This window comes from Coenobita brevimanus, chromosome 26 (genome assembly GCF_032717465.1).
Source record: "Coenobita brevimanus isolate Jiangsu-jjx chromosome 26, ASM3271746v2, whole genome shotgun sequence".
In the NCBI taxonomy this organism is placed as follows: Eukaryota; Metazoa; Arthropoda; class Malacostraca; order Decapoda; family Coenobitidae; genus Coenobita; species Coenobita brevimanus.
The window spans coordinates 41,925,104-41,946,077 of record NC_136979.1 but is presented as its reverse complement, the minus strand read 5'-3'; the positions used below and the strand labels follow the sequence as shown (position 1 = coordinate 41,946,077).

At 42.1% G+C, this 20,974-nt stretch overlaps 1 protein-coding gene across 1 annotated transcript in view; it reads right to left on the bottom strand.

The window, feature by feature from the left end:
- The window catches only part of dpy (fibrillin-like protein dumpy), a 442,341-nt gene that overhangs the window by 274,982 nt on the left and 146,385 nt on the right, over positions 1-20,974 (bottom strand). Inside the window, 4 exon segments of the mRNA XM_080267992.1 lie at positions 1,641-1,760; positions 8,329-8,685; positions 9,459-9,588; positions 9,735-9,869. Of these exon segments, the coding sequence (XP_080124118.1) occupies positions 1,641-1,760; positions 8,329-8,685; positions 9,459-9,588; positions 9,735-9,869 (742 nt within the window).

The window sequence follows — 20,974 nt, the reverse complement described above, 5'->3', positions numbered from 1 at the left end:
CAAAGGTTTAAGGGTAAATGCAGATAAAACAAAAGTGATGATCTCTAGGGTTGGTGGCGGTACTGTCAAATATGAGGGAGAGTGGCCGTGTGCTGTTTGCCACAAGGGCGTGGGAAATAATTCCATCTTGTGTGGTGTGTGTGATAAATGGGTGCATAAGAGATGTAGTGGTATCAGAGGTAGACTGCGAGATAATGCTGATTTTATGTGTATGGTGTGTCGGGGTGAGCAGGTGGAGATTGTCAGACGTGAAATGATTGAACTTGCTGGTGAATCTCTTGAGTGTGTGGAAGAGTTTTGTTATTTGGGAGACATGTTGCGTGCTGGAGGTGGGGCTGGAGCTAGCTCCGTGGCTAGGGTGAGAAGTGGTTGGAAGAAGTTCAGGGAGCTCTTGCCTCTTCTGACATTGAGAGGACTCTCCCTACGTGCTAAGGGGTCTTTGTATACAGCATGTGTTAGGAATGTAATGGTGTATGGTAGTGAGACCTGGGCAGTGAAGGAGGAAGATATTCGCCGGCTCAGACGTACAGAAATGACAATGATTAGGTGGATGTGCAGTGCGTCCCTGCGTCCAAGGCCTGGAGGGGCTGGGTTTACGATGGAAGAGTTGAGAGTGTATTGGTGTTGTGATGAGGAGAGGTAGATTGAGATGGTTTGGACATGTGGAGAGGATGGGGGATGATAATTGGGTGAGGAAGGTGAGAAGTGTTAATACTGGGGGTGGGGTTATGAGAGGTAGACCGAGAAAGACATGGGATGAGGTCATTAAGTGTGACCTCAGGGTTAAGGGACTGAACAGGGAGGCTGCAATGGATCGTGCAGCGTGGAGAGCTGCCATTAGGTGACCAAGGCCAACACATGCAAGCATGTTGGAGCCTTTAAAAACGAAACGAAACAAAACGTATTTGGTCATTGAGGGGTCTCATCACTGTGGCAATATGGCAGACCAATTACCACTGATCAAGGTTTGACTACTGAAATAAGCTTGTGTTTACACTTGATACCACCACTGACACTTGCACCTTTTTGAAAGCCATAGCTAGGGCTAAATATAAGTTAAATGAAATAAGAATCATACAAAATACAAGGATCATCACCAAGACATAAAGTGTAGGCAATCCAAGTGATCACACACTACATTCAACATTACTTGTGGCCGCCCAGTAAATGAGTTTGACAGGCACAGGAATTTCACGTGTCCTCTCATAATGCTGGCTGGATTGAAAAAGGTGTCGGACCATACACTGCCAGAAAATTGGTGTTGTACCTGTACTTTGAAATGTTACTGCAACTGTAATATATAAACATAAATGGAATTTCTTGCACAATATAAATTAATGATAACATTCTCTATTTCTCTACGTAAGTTCTGTTTGCTTGGCTCAAACCAAAACTGACCTCGAGGAACAGAAACCCAGGTAAAGACATTACTATCAACATCATCCTAACTTTTCTTCCCCACCTACCTGCTGACTGAAACAAGATTGAGAGAGAGAGAGAGAGAGAGAGAGAATTATTAACAGCATGCCCAATGAAATAAGACAGACACTTCTTTACACACCATTCAAGCCTCTAGGAGCCTTGTTCCATCTCAGACTAAACATATGGGGTGGAAACAGAAGAATGGAGATACTCCTTACCAACACATCCTGAGTAAGGGTCACCAGTGTAGTCTTCGAGGCAAAGGCATGAGTAGCTTCCAATACTGTCGATGCAAACAGCATTAGCACCACAAGGGCTTGTCTGGCACTCATCAACATCTGCCGGAGTGGGAAAGCGGTCAGCCATGGTCTTTAAATGATCCATATTCTTTATTACCCTAAGTGTCACACCTCCTTGGGCAATATTCCTATTAATTATGGAGCCTCTCTAGCACCTCCTCCATCAATTTGGTATATTTCCGTATCTGGTATATAGTACCTCATCTTCTTTTGGTTTTAATGAAAAAAATATATATATATCCTAATCCTCACGCATACCAGGTATCTAAAGTATATGCAACATAACTAGAAAATGGAAAGTTACAAAATTATATATAGCTATGTATATATATATATCTATACTGTATCTCTCTCTCTCTCTCTCTCTCTCTATATATATATATATATATTTATGTATATATATATATATATATATATATATATATATATATATATATATATATTTATGTATATATAATTTTACAAAATCTACCTTTTTATCTATCTATAGCCAGACATCTTAATCCTGTAAGGGGTGGCTACAGAGAAATCACCTCCATGTCATCCTGTCCCCTGCCATTTTGCTGCCCTCTCCCCAACTTCCACTCCCCTTCTCATATACAGTACCTCTCTACTCCATCCCTCCATCTCATCCTCAGCCTCCCCCTCCCTCTCCCCCCTTCCATCTCACTCACATACAGTCTCTTTGTTAGTCCTTCCTAGAAAGTAAGATAAAATAAAATAAATAAATAAAAATACTGCAACTCAGCTTGTATAGAATACACACTGGAGGAACCACACACAAGAGTATCACAAGGCCATGAATGCAAGAAGTAACCTAAATGAACCTAGAACTAATCTACTCAAAGCAAGACACAAAACACTGAATAATAAAGAAACCACCACCACAGTATACAAACAATATATACCTTCAGCATGAACTACACAAGCCCTGCTTGGGCTTCTAACCTTAATGAAACAAACTACAACACTCTACAGACCATACAGAACAAAGCTCTAAAAATAATCACAGGCTGCACAGCTACTTCAACTACAGACCACCTACACCAAGAAACCGAAGTCCTCAAAGCTAAGGATCATCTAGACACGAAAAGCACATAAATTCTTGCTACAGCCTAAACAAACCCACAACATCGACTACACTACATGGCAGCACATCCACACACACCAAGGAACATCAAAACAACACCCAGCACACAATATCATACACAAATACAGTACTGTCATCTCTCCCCCCTCGCCTGCATCAAACCAGCTTCCAGAAACATATTCATACTCAAATCACTTGCCACTCCATTCAGTCACTTGAAGACAACACACTGCTGCATGCACAACCTCCTGATATCCACCCTTCTGAATCTTATCTCCCTCGTGACTGATCAGGCTGAGATGTGGGCATCATCCAACCCTCATGAGCTATTAGAGGAGGCTGGATAACTCCATTGCTGAAGCCTGTCCAGGATGCAACACAGCACCCCATACCATTAAGCACATTATGGAAGACTGCACTGCACATAGTCATCTGTGCCAACAACACAACATACACTCCTTGAGAGCTCTGCAGGAAAGCTAGGTCACAGCCGTGGCCTTCTTTAGGGACTCGGGACTGTTCGGCCAGACTGCCTAGGGAACATCTACTACTACCACTACCACTACTACTACTACTACTACTACTACTACTGCACTGAACAACCTATTCAACTCTTTTGTGATATGAAAACTGTTGTGTCCACAGTAAGGGAGACTGATGTAAATGACCTGTTTGGAAACTAAACAAACCTGGTTTGCACTCTGGAATATGTTATATCCAGAAAATTACATACAGCACTTTCAAAATGGAAAAGAGGATACCCATTATTCAAGAAATATGTTCAAAGTCTATTAATTTCCACATGAAAAGATAACTAGTCTGAGTAAATATTATACCATTTAAATATTAAGGTCTTGATGGAGTTGATTTTGAAGATTCTGGGTACAAAGGAAAAATGTTCAGACCAAGCCCTGTAAATATATTCTTCCTGTAGACAGAGACACTACAGCTAAATACATGTCTATGGACTAATATATCAAGGAAGGGTTTCTCCAATGTACATCCTATGTAAGATAAGTTGAAGGATTTTTATTTATTTTTAAATTTTACCTTCCTTTTTTATCTTATACCTAACTGTATGTGGTTCTGTAACTTTTTTCCTTTTTCTAAAGGTGTTTCACATATTTCAGTTATGTCTGAGGATGAGATTTGGATTCCTCAAAACATCACATCAATAAATCAAATATATGGTGCAAGCACCTTATCTCCTTTTCCCGATCTTCAGTTTTATACAGTATTTCATTCGGATCTACAGCTGGCATCCTTTCATACATACATACCTATATATATATATATCCATCCATCATCTAATCCTATGTTGCCCCATGAGGAGCGTAGGAGCCCGGGGCTAGGCAAGTTGGTCCTGACATTTAAGATGAGAGTGATCAGCCTCACTCATCCCTGAGTGGCATTACTTGATGAATAAACCTCAACCACCCTTTGGATATAAACCTTCACCGGCTCAATCCGATTGGAGTGCCATAATTACCTACTATACATACATATATATATATATATATATATATATATATTACTGATGACCTTTTGGGCAATGATGGTCTCCTTCATATTTTGCCCATAAGATCATCAGTAACTGTAGTTCCATAACAGTTGTGATTTGGACATATATTCATATCACAATTTTTTGCTTAGAATTTCCTCATCTATTATATCCCAAAGTTAAGCTCTTTCCTCCTGGGGGACCCTGAATATATTTCACGTACACAACTCTGGGCAAATATTAACAGTCTGCTCCCCCAGGCCCAACAATCCTCCTGCGTATCATACATCTCGATATGTCACCCCAGGTGCTGACGCCCTCCGTCCATACTGAATACTGTACATGCTAGGGCTGTCTCATACAGGACTGGTGTACTGGTATTAGCTGGGTGTTTTAATGTTGGGGAGTCATTGGCAGATCAATAAAATCTATGTCAGTGCAATATAAAGACATTAAACTGTTCCCTGCCCCAGCCAGGATTTGAACTTGCATCCACTGGAACAGGAAACCATCTCTACTGACTCGACAGATAAATGATTAAGGAAGAGGTGCCAGAAAGCCCCCCAGGCCGAAGAGAATATGGTTCCCAGTAGGTATTTACAGTGCAGTAAATGGGTAATGATTATTCTTGTGACACAAATAATTACATCTATAAAGCTAAGCAGTACCCACTACTTGTTAACAGCACCACACAGCTCTGGTACTCTGAGATAGTATGGTTCATCACCAGTAAGTCTTTGAGTATTGATGCTGATGTTACTCTGTTAACAGCCAATACACATTGTGTTAACTTGTGTTTCACTGTATACTGTACTAAGAAAATCTCCTTCTCCCAGTTAATAAATATCATATTAGTGAAACAGGAAAAACTGTGCTGAATTTACAAATCTGTTCTAGTATAAGCAATATTATACAGCTACTTTACTGTACTCTGTATAGCATTATCTGCAATAAAATTACTATCACCTATCCTGTTTCTCATTCCACAGAATTTACAAATTAGTCTTGTAAAACTGCATCAACCAACACTGAAAACTTAATCTGGCCAAAGGTCTGTCTCTCTAGTGCTGAGTGCTATGGATTTACAAGACTCATTTTTTAAAGTTCATGGACATACAAGCAGACAAAGCAACAGGACTTTTGTCCATTGTACAGCAAAAGATGTCAAGAAACTGTCTGAAACAATGGATTTTTCACCTAGTGTCCAAGTGTATACAGTGTGCAGAGAAAGATGACAGTGCATGAAGCCAAAATATCAACAATACCAAGCAGAGCATATGTAAGACAAAAATTAATTTCAGTCATCCTGGAACGAGACTCAAATAAAATTGTAAAGCTGTGTTAAAGAAAATGTAAGCAGCTTTTAAGCTGGGTAAATCTGCAGCAAGCTACATGAAATTAAATGAGATCAAAGCCATAAAATCAGTCAGAATAAGGTCAAGAGACAACAGTGGTGGAAAAATGGTACTGATATTACTGTTACATTAAAAATACTGTATATAAAAGAGAGAGAGAGAGAGAGAGAGAGACAGACAGACAGACAGAGACAGAGTGAGAAAGAGAGAAACAGTGGTACAAAAGTGATGTGATATTACTGTTACAATAAAAAATAGTTTCTAAAAAACAACAACAAAAAAAGACAGGATATGAAGTTGCTACAATAAGGCTTGTACAGACTTTTATACTGTACTGCCAAAATCAGTCACTATTCTAAAAATTTCCCCACAGAAGCGGGAAATAATGGGGATGTTAAAACACAACACACACACACACACACACACACACACACACATACTGTATATATAAATGTAGCCCAGTATATGATAAATAAAGTATTTACATACACAGATTAAACAAAGTTATGAAATAAATACATTAAAGTAAAATACAAAATTTTTGCAAAATGCTCACGAGCAGGAGTACTCAAACATTTTTTTATATCTGTTGTGCAATTCAGGGAGTTCATTTATCTGCTACCCACAATAACTTTACATTTTATCACTCTTTCCTCATATCCTTCTTAAAAAAGTAAAGAACATAAAAATAACTGCTACCCACAATGAAAATCCCAACACACCAAACATAGCTACTGGTATTATTTCCTGGTGGTAGGTGGTGGTGCCCATCATCCACACACTTGATGTAGTGCTGCCTACTTCTTCCCTCACCTTTATCATTCTTTTTCTGTGTCTGTCCTCCTCTCTTCCCTTTCTTTCCATCTTTCCTGTCATTTTTTATTACTCTTGTTTCCTGTTCAGGTGGCTTTACATCGACTGACAAGCCTGGTGATTTCCTGTAAGCCAGGAGGTCATTTACAGTGCTAAGTGGTAACCATATAACCAACCCATACGTGTTCCCTACGTGTCAAGAAGTGGGCTGGCGGAGGGTAAGTCCCCCTCCCCGTAAAACAACTAACTCATAGACAAATGGCCACCCTTTATGGGATTATGGAATCTGGCTATAGGTAAATAAAGAGACAGATATATATAGATAGATTTACCACATCTTTTCTTTAATAATTTGATGCTGACCTCTATGTGAACAGCCAAACAACTTCACAAATTATGATTCTAATTTTGTTATCTTGAGACATGATTATAACCCCCCCCCAAAAAAAAAAAAAAATACTGACAACTATTGCATTCAAAAGATGTCTTAAATTTTCATGGCCATAACCTAATGTTATGGTCTCATCAGCACAACAAAAGGAGAGTCAAAACATAATCATACCAGTAATAGAAATTTTCACAACAGAGCAAGCAAGAGAACTTACATAAATCTGTAAGCATGATTCTGAGTCATCATGTAACCAGTCGGATTTCTGTTACCAAATGACAGTTTGAAAACTCCTGTTCTTGATACATGACCTGAGCATGCAATACTCTTCCACTTCCTATATAGTACAATCACATAATTCATGGTATTCATTTAGTGCAGTTGTGTTTATTATGGCTGAGGCGTGGTTCAAGAAAAACTCAATACTGTACAAGATACCAAAAACAGTACCAAATTAAATGGTATGAGGTAATGGCAACTTCCTCAGCCTGATGACATATTATTCTTATTACTGTATCACTATATGATTATTTTCACTTTGGGAGAGTGTCCCTGTACTAAGAGATAATGAAAGCTATACAGAACTCCTTTAATTTGAAAAGATTCACTTACACTGATTAAAATGAACAAGAACATACAGTAGTGAAAAAATGCATCACTAGATTGAAGGCATTAAACAGCAGAAGCTAGAAAAGCTGCATAAAAATAATGAGACAAAGAGATAAAGGTTAGTAGAATCTGTCTGTGGCACAGATGCCTAACTGAAACACAGATTCCACTTCCCACAAGTGTCAAGAAAATTATGCTCAGACTTAACCTTTGAAGTGTATTGGATATCTCTCAAAATGAACTAACCTCCTCAATTTGAAGAGATCTTTTTCATTTTACTTCTGCTACATCTTGATGCTTTTATTTAACCTTTGGGAAACCACTGGTAATTAGGATCAGATATACCCTCTTTCAGATCAGCCACTACAGTCTCCCAAAGTTAAATAAAATTAAGAGTTCAAAGAATAAAAGAAAAGGTACATTATTGGAAGAAATGGAGTAAATTGCGATATTACTGTAGTTATACTGAAATACATTAGCTAAAGGTGTCCACAACAATGAAAGGGTTATGTACCTCAGAGAGATAACTTACAAACACCAAGGTTACTCCAGAAAAGCAGGCAAAGAAAAATATTGCTTGTTATCATCATGGTGAGACAGAGGATAAGAAGCAGGATGATTTCAAGCTGTACCCTGTGACAAAGGACACAAATGTGAAAGTAAGCTTTGGTTGTCCATGGGCCAACAATGGGTCATAAATCAATCCTCAACACACTATGAGGGAAGTTGTTGGGTGCTGCATCAGGTGACAAAGAAGGATTATGTCCACAGTCCTCCAGCATTATTGCTATGTCTGGTCTTAGGAGAAATTACAGGGAAGAAAGGAGCAGGATGGTGGTTAGATTACTAACTGCTGCATGACTTCTTCCCGTCGCCCTCAAACCCAGGGGGGCAGAAGCACTTGAATGACCCAGGAACGTTGAGACACTTGGCGTTTTGAGCACAGGTAGTGGTGAGACCGCACTCATTGATGTCTGTACACTGCTGGAGAGGGTCGCCAGAGAAACCTTGAGGGCACCGACATTCATATGAGCCAGGAGTGTTCATACAGGTGGCTGATGTACCACAAGGGAATGTCCAGTTGGAGGCAGGATGGGGCAACAGTGTAGTCACTACCCCATCAACCTCAATGATCAGAGAGGTGGTGGTTTCAATCTCATTAGCTTCCTCTCTCTCCTCCAAGGCTGGGTCCACGCACTCGTTAATATCTTGTTAGTGAGTAAGCAGTGCAAGATTAGTCGAGGGCCTGAGCTGCACATGGTTCTGCAGTTGCTCATCTAGGTAGTATTAGTCAGGATTACTGTGTTCAGTAGCTATGTACAATACTAAAGTGAGGAACTAGACAGTGGTGGTAACTGCTCTATGGCTGGAAGATCCGGAAGCCTCATCACCTAAAAATTTAATTATATACTATGCTCTGTAAACAAAATTTTGAGTCCTACACCACCTTCCTTGGGAAGAACTACAAGCTGGAATACTTTGGATCAATTAAAAGTGCTGAATGAGCAACAGATTTATTTTTCTAGATCATATTGTGGTTACCTAAGTTTGATGAAATGATTACAGGTGGGTCCCACCATACGAACATCCGCTATTCAAGAAACCGACCATACAAGAATGGGCAATTTAGACCCAAATTCGGTAATGTGAGAAGGGTCAGTTAACCTAACGCTATTTTTCCTGTAAGTTATGTACTCTGTTATACAAGTTTTTGTGATCCTTTTCTTTTATGCCATTAGGCAAGTTCCTGCTATACAAGCAGTCCTTCATTAACATATCCCATATGTATAATGGGACCCACCTGCACACTGTCTATACAGTATAACATACTGATTTATATAATGCACATGTACTGTATAAAGAATGTACTACCTCAAACAGAGGTGATAATCTTATCCGCCATTTTTAAAAACCTACAATGTAAACACATAATTTATGACCCTACCATATTTTGCCATTTCCCTAAGCCAGTCAGGCTCACCTTGACAAGTGCCGTAAATATTGTAGGGGTCACCCAAATAGCCAGGCGGGCAGGCACACGTGTAGTTGTTGATTCCATCCACGCACAGGGCATTGACTGCACAAGGGCTCTTTTCGCACTCATTGATGTCCTTAGGAATCGAAACATGGTAATAATTGCATCAGTAACTTGGTGATGATTTCATATAGACATCTAAGAGAAATATAGGAACAAAAAGTACAACTGTACACTGACAATAATTCTGAAGTAAGCTCCCTCTCCTTACTCTTCCCTTACCTGGCAACCTGAAGGAGAATATGGGTCGCCCTGGAAGCCTGCGGGACATTCGCATAGATGGCCACCCTCCCTGTTGCTACACTTGGCCTGGGGACCACAACTGTCGGCACGCTGGCACTCATCGAGGTCCACACACTGAAGGAGAGTGTAGATTATGGAACACTCTAAGCAAAACAGCTCTTTTTATCTGCCAATTGCCTTAATCCTGTAAGGGGTGGTCACAAACATATCACCCCCATGTCGCTGCCCTCCCCCCCAACACACAACCCCCTCTCTCATATAGGCCTACCTCTCCACTCCATCCCTCCATCTCATCCTCAGTTTGCTCCTCCCTCTCCCCCCCGTCCACCTCACTCACATCCTCTCTCCTCATTAGTCTCTCATTCTCCATCCCCTCCACATGGCCTAACCACTTCAATGTATTTTTCCTAATGCTTTCTATCACATCTGCATCACAATGGTCTTTCACTTCCTCATTTGCCAGTCTGTCTCTCCATGTAGCTCCAAATGCTCCTCTCAAATAACTCATTTCCACTGCTCTCACTCTCGACTTGTGTTCTTCCAACAAGATCAAAGCTTTGCTTCTTTACATTAGAGTAGGTATCACAATACTATTGTGCAGCAACTGTATTTCCATGCGCAAAACTCTATTTCTTATCACTGAATTCAATGAATAGGTAATCTTTCTTCCCTGTTGTGTCCTTTCAAGCACTGCATCCTCTAAAATTCCATCCTTACTCATCACACTACCCAGGTATACTTAAATGCACTCACATTTTCCATCCCCTCACTATCCAGCCTCACTGTGCATTTAGCAACTTCATTTCTCTCGAATACCAAACCTTACACTTTCCTACACTCGTCTTTAGATTCCATTTCTTACAAACTCTCCAAAACTCACTCACCAAGCCTTGAAGTTCCCCTTCGTCTTCATTTAACTGTATAGTACCAGTAAAACGCTCTTGTCTGCAAGGTACAGTATAAGCAAGGCCATTTAAATCCGAGAGCATTGAAATGTCTTACACCATGAGGATGCCTACTGTAGAGTATATTGATGGCTATCTACCTACCAAGTTTCATGCCTTTACGATAAACTGTCTGGCCTATGACCCTCTTTTCATGATTTTTGGCATGTTGCACTTGACGCGTGTCATGTTCACCACCCGGGTGTGATGAAACCTGTCAAAAACAAATCTTAAAGAATAGGCTATCATATGGTGAAAACCACGTAGTGATCGGCCCTGTCACTGCTGAGATATAAGCTTTTCAGAAGCGTTAAGGTCGGACCGGGTTGGGCTGTTCATACTTACTTGTCACAGATCTAGGTGTCATCACCATGGCCAGTCTGGAGATCCACCACTTCCACACCTCTGCCCAATCCTCATGTACTGGAACTGGTCACTGACTGAATTTGATGTAGCTCCTCCGTAGGTTGGGCTCTGTGGGACTGGAGGCTCATCTGGCATGGTTACCAGGAATCTGACCAGCCTCCTATTGAAAGCTGTGCTGCACCCTGTTAGATCTCGAATATCTCTTGGGGGGCAGTTGATGAGCTTGGGTCCTTTATTATTGAAGTTTTCTGCTTGGATTGTCTTTATCCGTCGAGACAGCATTTATTGTTTCCCTTTTGCAGGTTCTGCCCATCCCTGGGTGGTATTGGCTCAAGATGTCATCCCCTCCACTTGATGATGGGTTTGGCACTGTGCCCTCTAGGGCTACTACTAATTTGATTTCATAAAAAAGAAGGGGGGCTGAGCCACCTCGTAGCCCAGTGCCCCTCTAGGATTTTAAAAACATATATCGTTCCCTCCGTCTTTGGGGGGATTACAATTAAAGATGTTTCAGTCTCTCCCTGAAATGCCAGCCGTGGCAATGGGGGACATGACAACACCCCCAGGAGGTGACTATGGAGAGGTTCTAAGGGCGCGTGCACCATCCATGCGATATGGGCATATGTCCCATATGGCCACGCGCCCCTATTCCAAGAAGCGTGCGCGACACCAACACCGCAGTCCAGGTACGTTACCCTCTTGCTGAGCCAGCCCTCACCAGGATTAGGGTGGAGCTGCGATGGCCTGTAGCCGTGCCAAATCTGAGACGGCCTGTAGCCGCTCCGGTGTTGCCCACCCCCCTCCTCCTGCAGAACCAGTGACAGCCTGCAGCTGCACTCGGGGAGAGAATGGTACACCCTCTCTCCTTCTGCAGTTGCCTCGAAGAGCACAACACTGGTGACGGCATGTAGCCGCACCAGTAGGAAGGAGACGGCCTGTAGCTGCTCCCTGCCTACATATTGCTCTTCATACGGGACTCTGGCAATGGCCTGTAGACGCGCCTGTGGACAGGTGATGGCCGGTAGCCACACTTCACCCACGGTACTCTCAAGAAGTCGGGCCCTGGTGACGACCGGTGGCTGCACCGACAGGGAAGGGATGACCTTTAGCCACTCTCCCCCTGTTGCCCATGGGACCTCGGCAACGGCCTGTAGCCGCGCCAGGGAGAGACACCTAAAAAGTTTCTCGCTCCCTGTGATTTCGCAACCTGAGGGAGACCTTTCCAGCTCTCCCAACAGAGGCAGCCCCCAAAAGGAGAACCTCTGCCTAGAGGACTTGTGGAAAGGCTCTGTTCACGCTATTCAGCCAGCACCCAAGGGGGTCAAGAACCTGATGGACTCCTGCCGGAGGTGACGCCGCAGTACTACCCTGACGGTGACCTGACAGGAGAGAGGCTGCAGACGATGGACCTTTGATTGCGCCCCCAGATTCCCAGAGTGCGACCTCTCTAGACCCAGGTGACAGCAACTTCCTCCCCACGGCGGGTGCTGACAGTAGCGCCTGCTCGAGTTGCTCGGCCCCAGCCCGAAGGACCAGACTCCCCTGCCCAGCCCCACCAGTGAGGGGCCTTTCACCATGCCTGACCGTAGTCCACGACGGGTGACAACGCCCTTGTGGATAGTCCTTGGCCCTTAAAGGAAGGGACGCCTGACGGGACTCCGCTGACACCTGGCCAACACCTGCGAGTCCCCGGGTCCACTCTGCCCGACCAGAGCCCTCACCCTTCTCCCACAAAATAGTGTCTGCTCCCACAAGTGTGAATATAGTGCCTATACTGACTAGACCTCGAGTGCTGAAGGCAGTGTTCTAGTAGTGACACCTATAACAGTGCATACCTGCCAATATACCGTGTCTAAATTAGTGCTCTACCACTACTCAGTGTACAATTGGACACTATAGTCTGTCTCAGGAAAAACGAATGTAGAATATCGTCTATTTTACTCCAAAGTCACTGTCAAAGGCCGAAGGCATCTGATTTAACGACCTGTGGGAATACAAGCTGGCCAGGGACAACCCTGAGGGCAAGAGGCGCGCACACACACACACACACACACACACACACACACACACACACACACACACACACACACACACACACACACACACACACACACACACACACAATCAATGAATGGGTATAAGTGACCCGCTATGCTCACAGGTCAATATGAACTGTGGTTCCTGTTTTTGGATGCAACTTTTTTTTTTTTTTTTTTTTTTGTTACAAAGCGCTAAAAATAAACGAAAAATATTGGACCAGTTATTCGTTGTATATTTAGATTTAATAGCATATTATTCCTTTTATTTTACTTTTTGTTTTTCAGCTTGATTCGCCTGTCATCAAGAATTTGTAAGTTGGCATTTCAGGTCACAGCACCTGACTGACTCTCTCTCTAAACCTCTGCTTCCGTCCTTTCTTGTCCCCCTCCTCCCTCCCCCATCTACCCTCTCTCTCTCTCTCTCTCTCTCTCTCTCTCTCTCTCGTGTGTGTGTGTGTGTGTGTGTGTGTGTGTGTGTGTGCAATCATTATCATGACTAATGGTATGCTTTGTATTGGAAAGTAAAGATGAGGAGAAATATTGTGGAATCTATGGCGAATATTGTGACAGAAGGGTGTAGACATGTATGAAGGTGAATGTTAATTGGCCCACAGGGAATTAATGACAGTTCCACATGCTGACGTCTCGAAGGGACTTCTTAGAGTTGTTCTCAATAAATATATTCCAATGTTTTATTTATTTTATAATACTTATATCACAGTTAAGTTATACTTTGCATTGACATTATTATTCACTACTACAGAACCTTGAGAGAGAGAGAGAGAGAGAGAGAGAGAGAGAGAGAGGGGGGGAGGGCTGGTCATTCCCAGGGGACAAGTGGTCACTCCTCACCTCTCTCTCTCTCTCTCTCTCTCTCTCTCTAGCATGCAGACCCACCCACCCTGAACTCAAAACATCATCCTTCCTGCCTTCCTATCCATCCCCATCCCCTCTCTTCACCTAGCTTTTTGCCCACACACACAACATTTGCACACACACACACACACACACACACACACACACGTTTTTTTTTAAATAACTGACGACCTACCAAAAAATCTATCATTCTATCAGAATATATATATATATATATATATATATATATATATATATATATATATATATATATATATATATATATATATATATATATATATATATATATATATACACACAACTTAGAACTATAAAACTTATATGTAAACTTCAGGAAACTGGCAAATGAGGACCTCCCCTTAGAAAATTCCTTGGTGCGCCCCTGCTGGACACTGATAGATAAATAGAGGCTTCACATTGTTTTATTACTTAAGCGTCGTGTGTGTGTGTGTGTGTGTGTGTGTGTGTGTGTGTGTGTGTGTGTGTGTTTTCATAGTGACGGGATGGGGGCAGGGGGATTCCACCACTGAAGAAGGTTTAGATGAGGGAGACATGAATATCGAGTGATAGAGAGAGAGAGAGAGAGAGAGAGAGAGAGAGAGAGAGAGAGAGAGAGAGAGAGATTGTATTTTCAATGTAAATTTTAGAATATAATGAATATTTATAAAGGAAATATTACTGTTGATCCTTCGATCAGTAATATTATTGTAAATCAGTTTATGTTTTTTCATAAAGAATAGTAATAAAACAATAAAATAAAATAAAATAATTTTTCTTCATCTTTCATGGCTTCCCAACCCCTCCCCACATTCCGACCCGGGCCACTCCCATCCTACATCCCTCCTCATATGGACCGATATCAGGACACTGACAGATAAATAGAGGCTACACATTGTTTTATTATTTAAGCGTCGTGTGTGTGTGTGTGTGTGTGTGTGTGTGTGTGTGTGTGTGTAGAGGAAAGAAAACGGAAGAGGGAAGGAGGAAGGTTAAGAATCCCGAGGGGACCTCTTAATCCTTCACACGGTCACTCGTGTTCCGATTTTGGCAAAGGCTTTGTAAAATTCTCTCATTCATGTTTCCTGAGAAAGGGTATAGTACCAATATTGTGAGATACGTGACTCTAGACTAAAATGGGGTGCTTTCAAAGCTAGTATTCCGGTAGATGTCACCACCATTTGGACAAACACATCCCCGCGCAGTTTAAAAAGCATATTTTTCTTTGTTAACTATCTACACTGTTGTGTGAAACTGTGAATCATGGTAATGTCATATACCGTAAAATAAATAATACAAATACTGTAGAACACGCACATATAATGTAGCGTGAATTGTTTATATTTATCATAATCGGAAATTAAAATATCATTGATGGCAACCTGCCATTTCGGTGGTCCTACATTTAATTTCTGCTGCATTTAGTGCAAGTTAGGTTCTTAATACATAGTTTGTTCAGACTGTAAATTACGCCTAGTGGGTATCTTGACTCATTCAGTCTCCATGTGGGCAGAAATTTAATGTTGAATAAATACTGGGACTCAGCATTTTGCTCACTCCCTTCACCCATGCACACCACAAGATCCGTGTTGCCACGGCTTTAGAAGGCCGCGGTGTTGCCCCCTCAGACCCTCTAACCTAACCAGACCACAAGTAGTCTAAATTGTATTATTTTAAGCATTAGTCTTCGTGCGTTTGTTTTGAAAATAAATCTCTCGTGAAAAACTTAAACACTGGACTGTCTTCTATTTGTATTGTTTATATTACGGTATATGACATTACTATGATTCACGGTTTCACACAACAGTGTAGATATATAACAAAGAAAAATATGCTTTTCAAACAGCGCAAGGACTGTGTTTGTCCCAATGGTGGTGACATCCACTGGAATATAGGCTTTTCAGAAGCACCCCATTGTGTACAAATCCAACTCACCTATCACGCACTGTCTGTCCTATACCCTCGTGACTGGAAGTATCCTGTGAGATACATACCATACCCGCTAGTCCGAGTCCTGTCTAACACCCCCTGACATTGTACTGTGTAATTTTGTTTGTATTGTTCTGGAGAATATAGTAAAATATGTGTAAGGTAGTTGCCCAAAGTTTTTATGCCCTGTTCCTCTCGTGGTGTATCCTAGCTCCGGTCTAGAAAAAGGAATCGGCTATACAATAGGTGCTTCGCGGACGGGAAGCCGACCTAAAAAACCTAGCATAACACTTCCAGTAATTTGAGTGGTCTCTGGTGAGCTTGTGTGTGAAGGCTCTCTATATTTGTTCGAGTTCTTGAATGTCATTTACTTTATGTGGTGACCATAGCTGGCATACATATCGTTACGTCCCACACTACCACAGGCCCATTCTCCAACAGCAGTCGTACAGTAAAAGAAGGACGTTGCCCACTGAGTTGTTCTACCTATGGTCAACCTTTTGGTGTCCATCAACGGGATGAGCTGAGGCATAGCAAATAAATACTGGCTTCTTAAATGGTCTTTATCTTCCAAATAATTAACCTTGATGCTTGCCAACTTCACTGTTTTCACAAGTACCGAAGCTATACAATCTGCAGTTAACTGCAATTACACTTTAAATTATTTAGCACACAAACCGAGATAAAATTAAATAGTTTAACAATCACATAAATACAACATTATAATGAAAAGGAGCACAAAAGTTATTGAACAACTTACAAAATACCTCCGCTCACAAATAGCAGACTAACTGGCAACTCTGACACATAACGGTAAAATTCGTGAAACACAGAAACTTCCAGTAAATCAAGCTTCTCAACAATATTCAACCTTGGTAACAACATAATGGTTACAGGGGCGAATTCTAAATGCCCAAAAATCCTCACAAATCCACCATCTCTGGGCGTATGAGCAATTTTTCACTTAAATGCATATTCTGGAGACCTAGAAAACGAGCACAAACCCTATGCTGCCCCTTAGAGTTGCGCCATGTGATGTGAAGGGCAGTCATAAGTACATCGTAAGCCTTATAAGTTATAACTCTCCTGTTTTTATAAATGTTGTAACTCAAACATTCCACAAATCCTTAGAATTAAATCAGGCATCAATTAATCCTTAAGTGCATACAACTGTTGCAATTCTACAAAAAATAATAAGTACCGGTACATGTGGCAGCGGACCGTTGTAGACTATTCCAATATACCATATCGGAGCAAGTACTATTTCGAAGTTGTAAAACTACCATTGCTGGCCAACACAGCGTTTACTGCAAACAAATTACAGCCTCATGACATAATATTGGCATAAATTCGACTAAACAAGCTAATGTAAACAAGAAACACATCTAAAATATGGTGATACATGATCCATCTATCTTCTATCTGTTGCCAGACGCCTCAATCCCGTTCGGGGTGGCCACAAACAAATCGTCTCCACGTCCCCCGCCATTTCTCTGCCCCGCTCCCAACTCACACCCTCCTCTCTCATATACCTCTCCACCCCATCCCTCCATCTCATCCTCGGCCTCCCCCTCCCTCTCATCCTCGGCCTCCCCCTCCCTCTCCCCCCCTCCACCTCACTCACATACACTCTCTTCGTCAGTCTTTCACCCTCCATCCTCTCCACATGGCCAAACCACCTCAGTGTATTCCTCCTAACGGTTCCTATCACATCCACATCCACATCCACACCATAATGCTCTTTTATATCCTCATTTGTCAGCCTGTCTCTCCATGCGACCCCACAGGCTCCTCTCAAATAACTTATTTCCACTGCTCTCACTCTTGCCTTGTGTCCTTCCAACAACGTCCAAGTTTAAGGTGACCAGGGATTTATTGGAGTTAAAAGCGGGGCGCGCGTGCGTGCGTGTGTGTGTGTGTGTGTGTAATTCACCGGGTCGGTCAGGATCACGTGATGGTTTTGTGATCATCGGCATTTTACCCTCCCGGAAGAGAGCTGAGAGCTCATATAGTCCGATCTAAGGGCAAAGCCTTGACCTTCACACACGCACACACCCATCCTCTTGCTCAAGGAGGACAGTGACCACCCGCTTTGTCAGTGAAACTTTTTCGCATCCCGAGCAAGGCGCGAACCCCCGTCTTAGCAGATGCTATAAGAGAGCGTTACCACTGCACCAGCGAGCGGTGTGTGTGTGTGTGTGTTCTTACCTAATTGTATCTTTACAGGAATGAGTCAAGCTCGTACTGTCCCGTGTCTTACACCATATTTATCGTACATATCCTTAAATTTGTGAATTGTTTTGGCACACACTACTTCATTCGGTAGTGCATTCCATTGATCAATTGCTCTGTTTGGGAAACTGAATTTCCTTACGTCTTTATCACCTCTCTTCTTATGCAGTTTTTTGCAGTGTCCTCTTGCTGATGCTTCTCCATATGTTAAGTAATCATTTATGTCTATTTTCTCCTTCCCTGATATGCACTTATATAGCATTATCATGTCACCTCTTTTCCTTCTCTCCTGTAGTGTTGGTAGATTCAGTTTATTTAGTCTTTCTTCGTAGCTTTGGTCCCTTAAGCTTGGTATCCATCTTGTAGCGGCCCTTTGAACTTTTTCAATCTTGTCTATATGCTTTTTGAGATGAGGACTCCAGACTACTGTGTGTGTGTGTGTGTGTGTGTGTGTGTGTGTGTGTGTGCGTATATATTTGTAGAGAGAGAGAGAGAGAGAGAGAGAGAGAGAGAGAGAGAGAGAGAGAGAGAGACAAATAGACAGATAGAGATACAGATAGATACATAGATAGATAGATAGATAGACATAGATATTGACTACTGTAATGTGACAGCGACCGCTGCTGCGCTACACCTCAAACTGAGGCTGCTAATCAAACACTAACGTCAACGAACTCCAAACATACCGTACGGTACAGTGAATGGGTCGACCAAAGTTATCAGCTAGTGAGCGTTACAGATTTTATATTAATAATTCGGTATTTCATTAGGTTAGGATTATGCATAATTTTTCTAATTCATCCTAATTTCATAAAAGAAGGTCATGTTATATCTAATGCAATAGTAAGTTTCTAAAAGCGGGACAATTCAGATAATTTGCTCAAAATGCGGGACATTCTAGTCACAATCAAAAAAGCGGGACGGACGTCCAAAAAGCGGGACTGTCCCGCCTAAAAGCGGGACTCTGGTCACCTTATCCAAGCTTCACTTCCATACGTTAGAGTTGGTATCACAATATTGTCATGTAGTAACTTTTTCACTTCCATGCTCACTTCTCTGTTTCTTATCACTGCTTTCAAGGAACCAGCAACCTTTCTTCTCTGCTGTACCCTATGAAGCATTTCACCCTCCAAACCTCCATCCTTACTCATCACACTACCCAAGTACTTAAACGTACTCACATTTTCCAATTCCTCACCATCTAACCTCACTGTACATTCACTGACTTCACATCTCTCAAAGACCATCACTTTACTCTTCCCTACATTCACCTTTAGATTCCATTTCCTACACACTCTCCCAAACTCAACCACCAAGCCTTGCAGCTCCCCTTCGTCTTCACTCAACAACACAGTATCATCTGCAAACAACAGTACAGGGAATTTCCAAACACTATCCTCTCTCACCAGGGCCACTCCAACATCCACTACCCTATCTTGTACCTCTTTTATTACCCCATCTATGTACAGATTGAACAACCAAGGAGACATGACACATCCCTGTTTCAATCCAACCTTCAAAGAGAAAAATTCACTCAGTTCACCATCCACACGCACTGCAGCCTTAGCACCATCATACATACACTTCACAGCATTCAACAACTTCCCATCTACTCCATATATTCTTAATACTTTCCACAGTCCTTGTCTATCCACCCTATCATATGCTTTCTCCAAATCCATGAAAGCCGCATACAACTTCTTTCCCTTCTCTAGAAACTTTTCCACTAAAGATCTACGAATGAATATCTGATCTACACAACCTCTTCCCTTCCTAAAGCCTCCCTGTTCTTCTCCAACTAATTCCTCTGTTCTTTCTTTAACTCTGTCAATAAGTATCCGACCATACACTTTTCCTATTATACTAAGACAAATGCCCCTATGATTGCCACACACTTTTTTTTTCCCCTTTTCCTTTGTACATGGGAATAATTATACCTGACTTCCAATCCTCCGGGACTCTACCTTCCTCCCAGGCCAATCTGCACATTTTCCACATCCATTCTACTACTATCTCTCCCCCATGCTTCAGCATTTCACCACACACTCCATCAATTCCTGGGGCTTTCCCCAATTTAACTTTCTTCACTGCTTCCACAACTTCTATCCTACTGATTTCTTCCTGTCTTCTCACCTCCCTCCTTCTCCCACCCATTCCCCAGGCACTTATACTCACATTACTTCCATCCTCTATGTTCAACAATTCCTTAAAGTGTTCTCTCCATCTGCTCACTTTTTCTCTCTTCTTCATTAGTAATCTACCATTTTTATCTTTCCCTCCCCTGCTAACTTCACTTCCACCCTGTCTTACTCTCTTCACCTCTTTCTAGAACATTTTCTTACAGTCCATCCACTTTACACTCAAATTCCCTCCAAATTCCTCATCCACTCTCTTCTTACTCTCTCTTACTAATCTTTTCACCTCTCTCTCCCTTTCTACATATAACCCTCTCTTCCGCCTCTCAACTTCTTCCACGACCCTATTTCTCATCCATTCATTGTATGCTTTCTTCTTTTGTGCCACAGCCTGTCTCACCTCTTCATTCCACCACATTGTTCCTTGCACCCCCGTCCGTCTTCTCTTCATCCCACACACCACATCACATGCTGCACATATTTCTTCTGTGAATATCCTGCACACACCTTCCACGTCCCCCATCTGCTCCAATTCATATTTGACCTATTGTTCCTTCACTTCCCTCTTACATTCTGCCTTTTCTCATCCTCTTGTAACCTTTCCACTCTCCTTGCAAATACTCCCTCTTCCCGTCCTTCCCTTCTATTTCTCCATCTTATTTGGATCTTGATTCTGGCCACCACCAAGTAGTGGTCAGAAA